The sequence below is a fragment of the Orcinus orca genome, chromosome 16, assembly GCF_937001465.1.
Source record: "Orcinus orca chromosome 16, mOrcOrc1.1, whole genome shotgun sequence".
Lineage (NCBI taxonomy): Eukaryota > Metazoa > Chordata > Mammalia > Artiodactyla > Delphinidae > Orcinus > Orcinus orca.
Genome location: NC_064574.1, coordinates 72,193,735 through 72,209,138, shown reverse-complemented (window position 1 = coordinate 72,209,138; position 15,404 = coordinate 72,193,735). Strand labels below are relative to the sequence as shown.

Below are 15,404 nucleotides of genomic sequence, written 5' to 3'. Positions count from 1 at the left end.
GACAAATCTGAGATCTCAGGAGATAAAATCTGATATGACACAGTCATCAACTTGACATGGAAGAAGTGAAAAAAGAGAAAATAAAGAGGTATAGTTTCACTAAATCTAGTGTGGTAATCATTTCATGATGTATATAAGTCAAATCATTATGTTGTACACCTTAAACTTATACAGTGCTATATGTCAATTATATCTCAATAAAATAGGAACAAATAATATTAAAAATATTTTAAAACTTTAAAAACGAGGAAGTATAGTTAAGGAAGACATCTTGGTTTCTACTGAATAGTTTGATTTACCAAACTGATGGTGTGATTGACCAAAATGGAGTAGAAATAATAGGCTATAAGGCTTGAGATGTTTGGCTTATAACAGAGTGAGTTCAAGAGGAACTTTCTGGCAGGGTAGGCGACAGCTGCCAAGGCAGGGCTGAGCCCCAGGGGCTAAGGAGAGAGGGAAGTGCCCCTTGTATTCCAAAAATGTCAGGCTGAAGGCACCAAGCTGAGAGGGAAATTTTTTTTTTTTTTTTTTTTTTGCGGTACGCAGGCCCCTCACTGTTGTGGCCTCTCCCACTGCGGAGCACAGGCTCTGGACGCGCAGGCTCAGTGGCCATGGCTCACAGGCCCAGCCGCTCCGCGGCATGTGGGATCTTCCTGACAGGGCATGAACCCGTGTCCCCTGCATCGGCAGGCGGACTCTCAACCACTGCGCCACCAGGGAAGCCCTGAGAGGGAAATTTTTATTGTTTTCTGTATAAAAATGTCCATCAGATGGGGTTCAAAGGGGTTGGGGGCAGATAACAAAAATAAATAAATAAAATTTCACAAAAAGAGGAACTTTCAATTAAAGACATTATCAGAAATTTAAATACAGGTTGAGTGGTCTAGAGAGTCAAGGAATTATATAAATCAGTATGCCGATGAGATAAGTAAACTGGGTGACAAAAAAAAAGTAAAGATCAGAATGCTGAGAGATGTTATTTAAAAGCTGGACACTGGACAAAGGAAGAGGAGCCAGAGAAGACCAAAAATAAAAAAATAAAAGAAGAAAAGAAAAAGAGAACACAACAAAACTATGTAATTGTGGAAAGTCAGGTAAAGAGAAACCCAAGCCAGGAACTGATCAACATTATCATTCTACTCAAAGAATAAAAACAGAAATGCTACCATTAAAGAAAACAAGCAGAATGATGACTAAGATGGGGTCACTCAATCTGGCAATGAGTTAAGTCACTGGAACACTGCAGTTTGACAACTGGGTAAATTCAACCTAGCACTGACTTCCCTCTTCCTAAGGCTTTTCTGAGTATTGCCCTTAGTTCCTTGCCATTCCCAATGCCCTTGACAAACTGGTACAGGCCCTACCTTGTGAAGGCGTTTGACTAGACCTTCATTGTACTCTTGGCTGCCCTCAATCATGCCAGTTAGGGGATTAGAGAACCATTCCTTGAACTCGCGATGAGACTGGAAGACATGGGGCATCAAAAAGTGCATCAAGGACCACAGTTCCATGAGGCTGTTCTGCAAGGGTGTTCCTGTCAGGAGCAGGCGTCTCTGGCTGCAAAGAGACAGGGAATTACAGGGAGGATGGTCAGCAAAGTCCCAACTGTGCAAGCATCCCACCCGGCAGGCCAGGTCAACCGTCCCATGAATCTCAGACATCTCCATCTCCACCTGTTGAAGTTGAGCAATGACTGCCAGCGCTGAGACTTGAAGTTCTTGATGTTCTGAGCCTCATCCAGAATGAGATAGCGCCAGTTCTTGCGGCGGAAGGCCTGGTGGTCCTGCAGCACCAGCTTGTAAGATGTGATACACACATGGAAGGCATTGGGCTTGGTCCAGCCCTGCAGTATCAGGAGAAAGTAGCAGAAAGTGGGGTAAAAAGAAAGAGCAAAAAGAAGACATCCTAAGATCTTCAAGGGACAGAAATCACGTTGGGAGAAAGGAGAAAAGTCCCAGGAGCAGAATGGGGTAACAGAAAGGGAAGGGAAAGGAACTCATTTGAGGAAAGGGCCTAAAAGTATAGGAAACATCAATAGGGGAAGGGAGCAAACACGTGGGGAAGCAAACCTGCCGCTTGAGCTTCCTCTCCTTCTGGGCTCCATAGTAAGTAAGGATTTTAAAGCTGGGGCACCAACGTTTCAGCTCCATCTCCCAGTTCAACATCACGCTGGTGGGGACAATGATCAAATGGGGACCCCAGTTACCTGTTTAGCGAAAGAATGAGAGATGTACAACACAGTGACTGCAGTTAATAATACTGTATTGCACATGTGAAATTACTAAGAGTAAATCTTAAAAGTTCTCACCACAGGAAAAAACAAAATGTTTTGTAACTATGTATGATGATGGACCTTAATTAGTCTTACTATGATGATCATTCTGCAGTGTATACACATACCAAATCTTTATATTGTACATCTGAAATATAGTGTTAAATGTTAATTATACCTCAGTTTTAAAAAATAAAGTAAGATTCGGAGAGATCTGGGGCAGAGGAATTTTAAAAAGATGAGAGATGGTAAGGAAATACAAACTTTGGGGTTCTGGAACTCAGGTATAAAACCCTGACGATTCTGTCCTAATGGCCCTTCCTAAGAATCCTAGCACCATAACACAAATGAACTTATTTACAAAACAGAAACAGACGTATAGACACAGAAAACAAAATTATGGTTACCCAAAGGGAAAGGGGAGAAGGGATAAATTAGGCGTATGGGAATGACAGATACACACTACTACATGTAAAATAGATGAAAAGAATTTACTACATAGCACAATAAATTACATTCAATATCTTACAATAACCTAAAAGAAAAAGAATCTGAAAAAGAACATATACATACATACGTATAACCAAATCACTTTGCTGTACCCCCTGAAACTAACCGAAAATTGTAAATCAACTAAGTCAAAATTTGGGGGGGGGGGGTTGGGGAATCCTAGTGCCTACAATGACCTCTCTATACAGTTATTGACCAGAGTCAATGAAGCTACTTATCAGCAAGAGACTGTTTCACCGTGCTATAGTTGAAGTCATTAAATAAGCTTCCCAGGAAATTGGCCAAGGGAGACCCAAGAAGAAGGGCCCGGCCTAGTTACCTTTCTCACAGGCCAAGTGGGCAAGCAGGGAAATGGTCTGGATCGTCTTGCCTAGCCCCATCTCATCAGCAAGAATGCCATTAAGCTTCTTCTCATACATAGTAACCAGCCAGTCCAGCCCAATGTGTTGGTACTCCCGGAGCTGGCCCCGTAGGAGCAGGGGGATGGGTGTCTTCACCTAGTAGGTAGGAGGAGAGGTAACACAATGGAATTGAGGAATCTGTCACTGAGAAACAGGAGACTCAAGATATGAGAAAGCAGGGGCTTCCCTGGTGGCGCAGTGGTTAAGAATCCACCTGCCAATGCAGGGGACACGGGTTCGAGCCCTGGTCCGGGAAGATCCCACATGCCATGGAGCAACGAAGCCAGTGTGCCACAACTACTGAGCCTGCTCTCTAGAGCCCGCCAGCCACAACTACTGAGCCCAAGTGCCACAACCACTGAAGCCCGCATGCCTAGAGCCCATGCTCCACAACGAGAGAAGCCACCGCAATGAGAAGCCCGCACACCACAATGAAGAGTAGCCCCCACTCGCCGCAACAAGAGAAAGCCCGCACGCAGCAACGAAGACCCTAGGCAGCCAAAAATAAATAAATAAATAAATTAAAAAAAAAAAAAGATATGAGAAAGCAGAAGCTTGGGCCTGGAAATACCTGGGTAGTGGCCAAGGTATAACCCTTGGGCTGGAGACTTTCAGCTGCTGCAGCGATGTCAGTAATTTCTTTCTTAGGGCCTAGAGTGGTGGTGGGCCCTGGGGTGGGAGGTCCACTGCCTCCATCTGCCTCACTCTGCTCTTCGTCCCTGGCAAGCAAGTACTCCACCCCAAAGTCATCATCTTCCTCCTCTTCCTCATCTGCTTGGCTCTGTGACTGGGACTCCTCAGATTCCTCAGACTCAGATTCCTCCGATTCCGAACTCCCGCTTGTTTCTTCCTCTTCTGAGTGCTCATCTTCCTCATCCTCACTCTGTTCCTCAGCAGAGTCTAAAGCACAAGATCAAGGCTTAGTGTTCACCATACCTACTCCTCCAGTCTTGCCCTCCCCAGCTCTTGCCTCATGACCACACATTCACCTGACTGACTGCTACTATCCTCTTGAGTAGCCTCTTCAGCTTCTGTGGCCCCCTCTGGTTCACAGTCAGAGCTGTTAGCCTCAACTTCATCTTCATCTTCCTCTTCACTACTCCCAGAACCTGGGGCAGAGGCATCAGAGGCATAGGCTCCTGCGTACTGCTGCAGTAGCTCCTCCACAGACAGCTCACCTGGAAGAGAAGTGAAGGATAAGCCTTCACATGCTTCACGGGGAAGAAGGGGAGGTCTGAGTGGTGCCAGTTCATTTTACCTCAGCTTCTACAGACACTGCTAGGCCCATGACTGAAGGGAGGCAAAAGAGTTTACTTTCAGCAGCAGCTATTTTCAGCCAAGCCCCGTAACGTGGGCTAGAACTGTGGATGGTCCTGCCTTCCACTGGGAAGGACGGCATCAATCTGAGGAACCTCCCCTTTAAGGTTCAGATCAAACATGGCCACTATCCTCTTCCAATAGTTCTTCCCTCCACTCAGCTCTCACATCACTTTGTTCAAACTTCCATCATAACCAATCATAATTTTCTACTTATAACCATCTATAAATCTGTCTCTGTCATTAGATCTAGAGTATCTCCAGAAGGGATAAGAGTGTCTTATTCATTTTTTTATCTCTGGCATTCTGCACAGAGACACCAAGTGGGTACTCAGTAAAATGTCTGGTGTCACCTTCTCGAGCCAACTCGCTCAGCTCCATGGCATGATCCACCTCCCCTTCCAACTGCTCCTCAGCTGCTATGGTATCCTCTTCATCCTCCGCTAGGAAAGAGAATGAACCAAGATCAACGGGGTCAGAGGCTCAGAACACAGTCCAAGTGGAAGAGGTGAGAAAGTCTGAAATATTAGGTCCAGACAATTTAAGGGGTAAGAGGCAACAGGACTGAGAACAGGCCTGACCTTCATCTTCATTGGCAGCAAACTCTTCATCATCCTCATCTGGATGCCAAGGCTGTTTGTTGCGCTGTGTGACAGAGGAGGGTGGGGGCTTTACCTGTTTGGCAGAGGATGAAAAAGGAGAAGGCCTATGGTTAGAGCAGCAAGAGAAAGACACAACGTTGAGTAAGATGTCACAGAATAGTCTCTCTGTCCCACTGAGTGACAGTTGCCACTGACACCGTCCCAGGGCAAGGATACAATCAAGGGTTTTCAATTTCAGTACCAGCTACCAAATCCTGGCCCCACTGCCCGGGGGAGGACCTGTGAAAGTGCCAGAAGAGAAACACAGGCCCCCAACACCAACCCCATGCACTCGGACACATGGAAAAACAAAAAGCTTAGGTCCAGAAGAGACTTCAAGGTTACCATCTCAGCTCCGAACCTACAAACCAGCAAGTGAGTATTAGGGCCATTTCACAGAAACGACAAGGACCAAAGTAAGTTTTTTTTCAAGCTCACACAGCAATTCTAAGAGTACAGTACACTCTTCCACACATCAGAAACCTGGCCATCTCACACTGTAACTTGCCCCAAACCCAGGTTCTTTCCTATCCAACCTCAAATGAGAGCCCAAATGCTCACACCACGGAGGACTCCTAAAAACCACAACCAACCTCATAGACTGGAAGAACTCAGTCCTTAAGGCTCTCCCTCTGCTCCCACTCTGAACCCACCTTCTATCCCCTTCTGCCCATACCTTCAACACCTGAGAGGACTCTTCTTCACCACCTTCTTCAGGCCCATCTCGGGTGTCACTATCATGAGATGAGGGGGTTCTTGAGGGGCTGGAAGGCCCTCCTAGCAGCTGAGGGGGGAGGGAACGGAGCAGCTCTTCCAGTGGCAGTTCTCCCTCACGTCGAAGTAGCTCAATCTCACGCCTCTGGGTCTCTGCATCATTGCCTTCCTGTTGTTCTTCAACCTCAATCGTCTCCTCATCATCCTCTTCCTCCTCCTCTTGGGGTTGGAAGTCCCCATCTATAGCAGGAGAACAAGGTCACAAAGTCCACGGGGCCCTGCAAGCCACAGGGTGGGTTTTCAGCTCTGGAAAGGGTACATGAGGAAGAGTAACAGAGCTAAAGAGGACACACACCTTCATCATCCATCCGGGAAACTGGGGGTGGAGGACTAGAGGCAGCTGAGGAAGAGCCAAGGCAAGGGGAGGAACCAGCTTTGCTGGAGGTTAGTGGCTGGTTGAGGCTCTGAGACAGAAGGTCTGAGTACTTTTCAGTTTGCCCCACGATGAAGTCCAGGTGCAGGTCCAGGGCTTTTTTCCGCTTTTCCTCAAGCCGGGACTGTTGTTTGAATTGCACCACCTGACACAAGCATGAAATGGAGGGATCACCGAGATAATCTTTTACTCATGTATTCTTACTCAACATTTAGGGAAGCCTCCACTATGCTAAGCCCTGGGCTGGCTTTTCAGGAGGGAAGAGCTAAATGACCTTAAGGGTGCTTCTGAGGAAAGCAGAAAGGAAGCACAGGATAGAGAAGAGCCAGCTTAGTCTCTGGCAGTGGGGAAAGACTTACAAATGTATCTGGAGCTGAATCTTAAAGATTAAGTAGGTGTTCCCTAAGTGAAGATGAGGAAAAAGGCATCCCCTGCAGCAGAAAAAGCATGTGTAAATGGCCACGGACATACAAGAGAATGTTTGAAGTGGAAAGAAGAAAAGGGGGCTTCCCTGGTGGCGCAGTGGTTGAGAGTCCGCCTGCCGATGCAGGGGACACGGGTTCGTGTCCCGGTCCGGGAAGATCCCTCATGCTGCGGAGCGGCTGGACCCGTGAGCCATGGCCACTGAGCCTGCGCATCCGGAGCCTGTGCTCCGCAACGGGAGAGGCCAGAACAGTGAGAGGCCCGCGTACCGCAAAAAAAAAAAAAAAAAAGAAAGAAAGAAAAGAAAAGAAAAGAAAAGGAACTGGCAGAATACAAGAATGAAAATATAGACAGAAGCCAGGTAATACTTAAGAAATAATTACAGGAACTTCCCTGGTGGTCCAGTGGTAAAGAATCCCCCTTACAATGCAGGGGACATGGGTTCGATCCCTGGTTGGGGAACTAAGATCCCACATGCCGTGGTTCAACTAAGTCCACGCACCATGACTACTGAGCTCGCACGCCTCAATGACAGAGCCCACGTGCTGCAAACTACAGAGCCCATGTGCCCTGGAGCCCGGGCGCCACAACTAGAGAGAGAAAACCCACACATCACAACTAGAGAGAAGCTCACACACCGCAACTAGAGAGAAGCCTGTACACCACAACGAAGACCCTGACACAGCCCAAAAAGATAAAAGAAAATAAACAAAATGACATTTAAAAAAAAGAAACAATTACAACTTAATAAATGAGAACAATTCAGTTAACGAGAACTTTGATGGTATTTAAGCAGGTAAATGGCACACACTTGAAAAAAGCACGCTGAACGGGCTGCAAAGGACAGATGGCCAAGGGGAGTCAAGAAGTCCTATTAGCAATCCCCAAATGCAGGACCCATATTTTTCCATTGTACTTCTCTCTTCCTCGTAGAACTCAATGCTTGAAAGGTCCAGCACACAACAGAAACGTCATCAGAGTTGCATGAAATAATTATCCACTCTCCCCAGGAGAACTTTTGATCATTCCTGCTACCATGCTACCCACCAGTCAACCCCAAAGCATTTCCCTTTCCCAATCTCTGCTGCCTACCTTCTCCACATTGCTCCAAAACTGCCTAACATCCTTGGCCATGGTGGAGGCGATTCGGCGCAGCTTGGCCTGCTCCTCCCTCCGGGCCCGTTCCTCTTTCTGCCGCTGCTCCTCGTGGTGCCGGATCACCATTCGCACCACCTGTGGGGATGAGGTGAAAACACTCCAAGGCCAGACGCTTGGCCCATCCCCAAGTCAAGGGTAAAGAGAAAAGTCAAAGCCAAGAAACCTGGGAAGTCAGAGCTTGCCTCTCGAGACTAGAAGCATTTACAAGCACTGTACACCATTATGTTTGGTTCCCTTCCAACCAACCTACCCATCAAGAAAAAGCAAACCTGAAAACAAAATGGAAAGTAGTAGGTCCAGTTGAGGACATACCTTACGGGCCACACCCCGTTTCCAACGGCGCTCCTGAGCAAAGTCGGCAGAGAGCCACTGCATCTCCTCACACAGATAGTCCCAGTGGCCCTTGGGGCGGGGAGGCTCGGGCACTTTAGGCAGTCTCTTCAGTGACCAGAAACCCTCCTTCCGCAGCTCAGCAATCCGAGTCTCAATCTCAGCCTCCTAATGAGGAAGAGCTAGGTCAATCAAGTTACTTGACATATACTTCACCTCATGACCACGGCTGAATCCCTGACCTCTGACTACGTACAGGCACTGACTGGACTGAGTGTTATATGCTTGTCTTGAGTCCACATACCAATCCTATGAGTTGATATTATACGCTCTTCAGGTGAGCAAAAAGAAGATCAGGGAGATTGAGTGATTTACTTGAGATTACAAAGATAGGAGCTGATAAGTACTGGGAATTAAAAATACGTCTGACTCCACACACCAGATTTCATGCTTTTTCCATTTTTTCACACTCCATACCTTATGAATATAGGCACAACTTAGGAAAACATATCCAAGGGAAGCTTCCCAGAGAACAAGGAAAGCATGCTTCCTTACTGACTCTAGATACACTGAAGGGACCTTCACTGCCGCAGAATTCTACTTACACAAGAGTATATGTTCGTACTTAAAAATATGCTATAAAATCCAATTTACATAATCCAGTTAGTTTTTAAAAAATATTATTTTTATAAAAATGTACTTTTTTAAAAAAATGTACTTTTTTGTGGAAAATACTGAACAGTTATACACAAAAAGATTAACAGTGGTTAGTATTACAAAAAGATAACAATGTTTCTACATTCGTTATATCATAAAAAGAAAAATGAAAGCACTTGAAATTTTTATTTAACAGAGGTGACTTATAAACTCAGGACAACTGCCCTCATTATTTTTGTCCTCTCCTGACAAAAACTAAATCAAAGGAACTAACAGCCACAGATGAGACAAGGAACTAAATGGCCTGATGGTCACCAAGGAAACACCAAGAAAGACATGGATATTAGACCAATGGCTCTCAAGTTTGAGCATGCATCAGAATCATCTGTAGTGCTTTTTAAGACAGTGCTGGACCCCACGCCTAGAGTTTTAAATGGGTAGGTAGAAGAAGGGTACGAAGAATTTGCATTTCTAATAAGTTCCCAGGTAATGCTGATGTTGCTGGCCCAGAGACAACATTTACCTCTGGTAAGTTTAACAGAGACTACAGGAGAAAAACGTGAAGTAGAAACCAATAAATCTTAGGAGGCTCATAGCTTACAAAGCACTTTTGTGTCTATTTTCTCCTTTAACTTAAACCTTTTATCAGCCTATTCACTACTACACCATCCCTATTTTAAAAAAAAGAAAATGAGGCTCAGAGTTCAAGAAACTTGTTCAAGATCAAAGCAGAGACTGTACTGTAAATCAAAGATAAGGAAAGAAATGTAAAATACCCATGGGACATAGGAGTTCAGGGAGGAAGACTCCCAAGAAGCCTCATGGGCCTTCCCAATACATACATGCTTCGCCTGCTCTGCAATCTCAGCATGGCTCTTCTCCCACTTTGGGCCCTTGTTAGCCAGGTCAGCAGCCTGGGGTAAGCTGAGCCCCTCCAGGGGCACTGTGGCACCATCTGGGGGCCCTGGAGGTCCATCCAAAGAGGAATCTTGAGCTATATGCTGGGGGGAGATGCCACCTGCCCCACTAGAGGCTGGGGAACTGGATGAGGCAGGGGACACAGGATTGCTGCCTGTCATGCCGTCCGACACCATCTAGAAAAGGGAGAAATGACAGATAAGATGAATGCTTAGCAGCACTCTACCATGGGTTTTAAGTACATTCCTTCATTCTATCTCCACAAGAAAAAGCTCTGGAGTAAGGTATCAACCTCATTTTTATAAACACAACATTTGGGATAAAGTTTTAATAAGGTACTCAAGACGGCAAAGCCAAGTTTCCAGTAAACACTTGGCATGCAAGAGGAATTAGAGCCTGACATTTACATGATTCCCAAATTCAAGACTACTACTATAGCACATGACCTCAAATTTTAATGATCTTTTCAGAACCTCAATGATTTCACTCACATAAACAACTCCCTGTTTTTCCCTCCTTTTCACAGCAAGTATGACAGATTCACCCATGCGAATAAATCTGAGCTACCACCAAATTCAAAAAGCATCAAAAAATCCAAGATCACCTAAACCTCTTTATGTTCATCACCAGCCTCGGTAGTTTCCTTTACTGGAGCGGTAGATGGGGAAAGGGAGGATTAGTCACTGTTCTCAAATATCCACCTATTACAAGGTACCGCATAAGCAATAATGAGTATAGAACAAAGTCCTACTTAAATGTGCATAGTGAGGGAACTCATGAAATTCACTCTGGCACACAAGCCTCATAGTGGGCCACTCAAATTCCTACCTCAACTAAATGAAGAAAAACATTATGTCGCATAATTTCCCAGCTGCTCAGGAAAATAATATCAAACCCATAACCATCAAAAGCCTACTGTACGGGAAACCTAGGTCTGTCCAGTTTTTTAAAAGTCATGATTTTCTTCTACCTCCAGCACTCCCTCAGTATGAGAAAAGAATGAATACTACACACCATCCATAAGGCTTACCTCATTCCAGTTCCAAAAGAAACCGAGCTATTCTCAAAGTACGCAGTCTTAAAAGCATTTTGTCACAAACCCCATTTCCAACCTGGCTTAATTCAACTTTTTTCAGGTAACGAGGAATTTCCATGCTCTTAGAGATCAACATTATATTAATGTCAAGTAGAATATGAGTATCCAACAGGCTTGACAGCCCACCTGAGCATCAAAGATTCTCCAAACTCAGTTACCAAGGTAGCTAGGATCATGGAAACCCGGCTAAGACCTGCCACATTTCTTCTGCCTCAAAGCCAGCAGCCCACAAAGCAGAAGCAGAGAAGGAACCCTCCCCACTTTCAAACCTGTGTTTGCAAGATTGGGAGCTGAGGGTGAGCAGGGGAGGGGCTGCTCTGCATGGTCCCACTCCCAGGCTCCTCTTTGGATGCCTGAAGAACGACTGGGTCGTTGTCACCACTGCTGCTGGCCGAGGGGCTGGCGTCCGGCTGCAGGGCATGCTGGGAGCTGGCCTCATTCTGGGCCACCGGCCACCGGGACCCGCCTTCCAGGGCCCGGGGCCCACTAGGGCGTCCCAGCCTCCACTCAGGTTCACCGGCCTCTGGAGCACCTAAAGTAGGGTAAAAAAGAGTAGAAATGGGATTTAGAAAGATTAAAGAATCTTCTTAAAAAACAGGGATAACACTAACAAATAAAGATAATCAAACACAGTGATTATAGCTTACGTTTCTTGAGCATCTACTATGTGTCAAATACTTTACTGAGTACTTACTTGATGTGTTCTATAATCCTCACATCTACCTTATAAACCAGATACATTTCATGCTATGATAAATGCTTACTTAGCTCCTTCTACATACCAAAAACAGAGCTACGCAGAAAAGACCGCTGACATAAACTTAGCTTACATTCTAATATTTCCTCTGTTTTATAAATTAGGAAATCAGAATACAAAGAGACCAGAAGACTTGCACAAGGTCACAGTAAGGAAGTAGGAGGAGGAGGACAAACCTAGACAGTCTGATGCCAAAACCAAGAGAACGTGCTACTCTCCTTGGTAGAGTCAGGGTGATCAGATCTTTCTCTCTCCATAGTCCCAGATCTGTTATTGCACCACAATCATTATCTCAAACATCTTTCCCATTAGCATCAGCACATGAAATGGTATATGAGCCCTCACCTGTGTGAGCTGAGACCACACCCCCTGTGAAAGTCTGTACTTCCACGGTGCCGCCGTACTGAGGGGAATCACGCCTGAAACAAAAAGGGAGGAAAACGGCAGTGAGGAACTAATCCACATTTACCAATACCCATCAAAGCCTTCTTTACACCAACTTTTGAGGCTTTTAAATATACTCAAATCAGTTTAAAGGCGGAAGAGAACTACAGTAGTAAAAAAAAATCACATTTCAGAAAAATGAAAACAAACCACGTTTTGTGAAAACAGAATTCCCTAGTAACATGAGATTCTGGCTGGGGAGGAGAAGCAGGGAAGTGAAGCCCCCCAAACAAGTTTAAAAAGCTTAAGGGTAAAAGGCTCCAACTTCTGAATGGAGGACAAATTAACAAAGCCAAAAAAGCTGTCACATCCAGAAGCTCAAAAGGTGCTGGCTGCCTGGCAGCCGGCTCTCCTTTCCAGTGAGGGCTAAAACGTAGGAGGATCCACCCTTCCTCAGGGCAGGCCCTGCGACTCCTATACCTGCGCCATATGACACTTCCCCAAACAGCAGAACTAGAGCAGGAGACCTTAGAGGAGCAAAGGTAAGGAAGCCCGAGCAGCAAAGAACCATACCCCGGAAATAGGCAGGGTAAACCCACACAAGGCCCGGAAGTGTTTCTCCAGTGTTTAAGGAAATTCTTTAACCACAGTGCAGCCTTCGATTCACTCCACCTTCCACAACAGAGTCACTGGAATCGAGCTAACCAGAATTCAAGAAGCTTGAACTCTCGACCCCCGGCTTTATTACCGTGTCCCAACCCGTCCCCACAGCCTGACCCAGCGTGACCCCTGACCTCTGCCCCAACTTGCCACTAGCCCTAAGATAGCCCCGCCCCCTCCTAGACTCCCACCCCACCCAACGTGCGCGACTGGGGGAGGGGCCCGCGCGTGCGCGCCTGGAGGCGGAGAGAGCCGGCTGCGCGCACCGCCCGGGGGCTCCCGCCAGAACCCAAGCCCACGCACCCAAGGGTCGCAGGACTAGGAAGCCTCTCATCCCTGCCCGTCAGGGAGCCCCCACCACCAGACCGCGAAAGGCTGAGATAAGGGAGGGTTCGTGCCGCCAGGTCCTGGCTCCTGACTGGATATGGTGGGCGCGGGCCCCGACTACTCGTCCCACGCCCCCCTTCCTCTTCCCGCGCGCCCCTTAGGGGGGACTGGGGTTGGTGGGCGGGCAGGAGCGCACCTGGGTCCGTCCTCTCAGGGCTCGCTCGCTCGCTCAGGCACGCGTGCGCAGACGGGCAGGAGGGGAGAGGAGACGCGCCCGGGCCCAGAACCGGCCGGCCTGGCCCCCCTCAGCCTGTCGCTATGGGCGCGCGCCGACAGCCTCGCGCACCGGCCCCGGGGCCCCGGCCGAAGGTGCGCGCGCAGCACCCCGGGAAGGTGGGAGGGGAGGCGGTGGCGGAAAGATGCGCGCGCAGTCACCCGTAAGGGGAGGGGGAGCCGTGGGGCGTCCGCCATCTTGTCTCCCTCTCCTTACCTGCGTCCTCGGGGGCGTGCGCACCACCCCCCTCCCGCCGAGGAGGGGGGAGGGCCCCCTCTTGGCCGCCGCCTTCGCGGCCTTTAAATTCCCCTGGGGCCCGCGGTTACTGTCACCGCCTTGCTTCCACTGCTTCCTCTCGCGGCACAGAGATGCGGGCGGTGGGTGGGAAAAATGGGAGACGCTACTCGCAGCGAACCGCCACCGCCGCTTCCGAGGCCTCACCAAAATGGCCGCCGCCGTCTCGGCCGCCACCACCAACACCACCGCCACCACCACAGCTCACTATCGCTACCGCCGGCGCGGCCCGTCCTCTCGCGAGAGACAGTAACAGGAGGTTCGGGGAGCGGAGAGGTTCGCGTGCTAGCGTAGGGCGCTGTCCGAAGCGCAAGGCAGGCTGGGAGATGTAGTCCTCCCGGAGGCTCGCCGCTTGGTCCGCGGCGGAAAGCTTTTACCCTCCACCACGGAACCTGCCGCTGGGGCTGCTTTGCGGCTGCCAACTCGGATCGATACACTCCACTTTTTTTTAATAGATCACCCAGAAAGCTGAAGCAATTTCTCAGGTACTTTCAACAAGTTAGTAGTGGAACCTGGGCCTCTGGATTCCCACGACAGTCCACTTATGTAGAGCTGCTTCGTTTTACACAAGGATGGTATTCCCAGTAACTCCTAAGCACTTATGCCATCTGTTAGCCAACTTTTTAGGTTAAGAACCCCTTTGGGAATATGATACCCTCACCCCGAAATAAAATAATAATAACAGATACCTTCTATTGAGGCCACTTTGTGCACTTGATTATCTCTTTTAATCCCAGCAGTGTTCCATTTTACAAATGATTTGAGGCTCATAGATTAACTAGTGACAGAGTCCAGAACGAAGATTCATAACAAAGCAGTCAAAGTCACAAGGATACAAACACAAAATTTACCACCTAAAGCCCACCCTAGGAGCCAGGTACAGAATCCCAGATAAAGCTCTCATTCAGCTCCTCTTCATCCACTCAGTTGAGCTCTTCCCCATTCTACTCAAAGAGCTGATTCTCTCTCTGTGTCGTTGATTTGAAGTACTGTTTTTGTTACAGCAAAAACCAGGGGTTGAAAACTCAAAAACCTAGGAGGACCAGGAAGGTAGTGTAAATAAAGCAAAGAGGGGCAAAATACATCAGATTCAGCCACAGGCTGTCAGTTTGCTACCTCTGTCCTATGCTGGAGCCTCAGGGCACACAGAAGTATCAAGGATGGATTGTTTGATTGAAAAAGTGGGTAAGTGCCCATCCATTTAGGCCCAGTTCAAAATCTTTCCAGGCCAAGCTTACATATTTCTGAGACTCCATAGAACCGCACTGAACTCCCAAGAGAGCTCACATTTCTTGGCCTTCCCATATACTTTTTTACCCTTTTTCAATATTTTTCCTTCAGAATTTAGCTCAAGGGCCACAACCCCCAGATGATCTCTCTTGACTACCCTTCTGGCTCCCATAGCCTCCTGGGCTCCATAAAGAACTGATTGCATTGTATCTGGATTCATGGTCTGTCCACCCCACGCCCAAAACTGTTGTTAACCCCTTGAGGGTAAAGACATGGTTTATACCTGACAATTCACTATGCCAGTCTCAGAAAGATTATTCAGGAAATTTACTAGTATTATCACACCTTATGAAACACAGAAATAACGTATTGGATATGTGAGCTCAAACTCAAGGTAAGTCTAAAGTCTGTCTTCCATTTTCATTGACTATAACCCTGGTCCAGCCACCATCATCTCTTGGCTTGGATTACTCCTGACTGGGCCTCCCACTTCCACTCCTGTTTCCCTTTACTCCGTTCTCCACACAGCAACCAGAGTGACCTTTTCATATAAATCAGATCATCATGCTCTCACACTTAAGATCATCTTAGTTCTCTTAAATGAAAAT

The 15,404-nt window shown here is 47.3% G+C and overlaps 1 protein-coding gene and 1 non-coding gene across 7 annotated transcripts in view; both read right to left on the bottom strand.

Moving 5' to 3' along the window:
• SRCAP (Snf2 related CREBBP activator protein) overlaps positions 1-13,813 on the bottom strand; it is a 32,538-nt gene extending 18,725 nt beyond the window's left edge. Inside the window, exons 1-16 of one of the 6 annotated variants that reach the window (XM_033426177.2) lie at positions 13,489-13,813; positions 11,973-12,046; positions 11,140-11,402; positions 9,699-9,950; positions 8,182-8,367; positions 7,804-7,944; positions 6,211-6,433; positions 5,818-6,095; positions 5,082-5,175; positions 4,854-4,943; positions 4,173-4,394; positions 3,755-4,083; positions 3,102-3,279; positions 2,070-2,206; positions 1,674-1,843; positions 1,365-1,557 (exon numbers count right to left, since the gene is read on the bottom strand). In XM_033426177.2, coding sequence (XP_033282068.1) covers positions 1,365-1,557; positions 1,674-1,843; positions 2,070-2,206; positions 3,102-3,279; positions 3,755-4,083; positions 4,173-4,394; positions 4,854-4,943; positions 5,082-5,175; positions 5,818-6,095; positions 6,211-6,433; positions 7,804-7,944; positions 8,182-8,367; positions 9,699-9,950; positions 11,140-11,193 — 2,547 coding nt within the window. In that variant the 5' untranslated portion in view covers positions 11,194-11,402; positions 11,973-12,046; positions 13,489-13,813. Of the gene's footprint in view, positions 1-1,364; positions 1,558-1,673; positions 1,844-2,069; positions 2,207-3,101; positions 3,280-3,754; positions 4,084-4,172; positions 4,395-4,853; positions 4,944-5,081; positions 5,176-5,817; positions 6,096-6,210; positions 6,434-7,803; positions 7,945-8,181; positions 8,368-9,698; positions 9,951-11,139; positions 11,403-11,972; positions 12,047-13,194; positions 13,392-13,488 lie in introns of those variants that run through there. The other 5 variants (XM_033426172.2, XM_033426176.2, XM_033426175.2 and 2 more) reach the window with 5 other exon arrangements.
• LOC117201028 (small nucleolar RNA SNORA30/SNORA37 family) lies at positions 5,266-5,396 on the bottom strand. Its single transcript, XR_004482924.1, has one exon. It is a non-coding gene; the product is annotated as a small nucleolar RNA SNORA30/SNORA37 family (small nucleolar RNA).
• Positions 13,814-15,404: the final 1,591 nt, after the last annotated feature.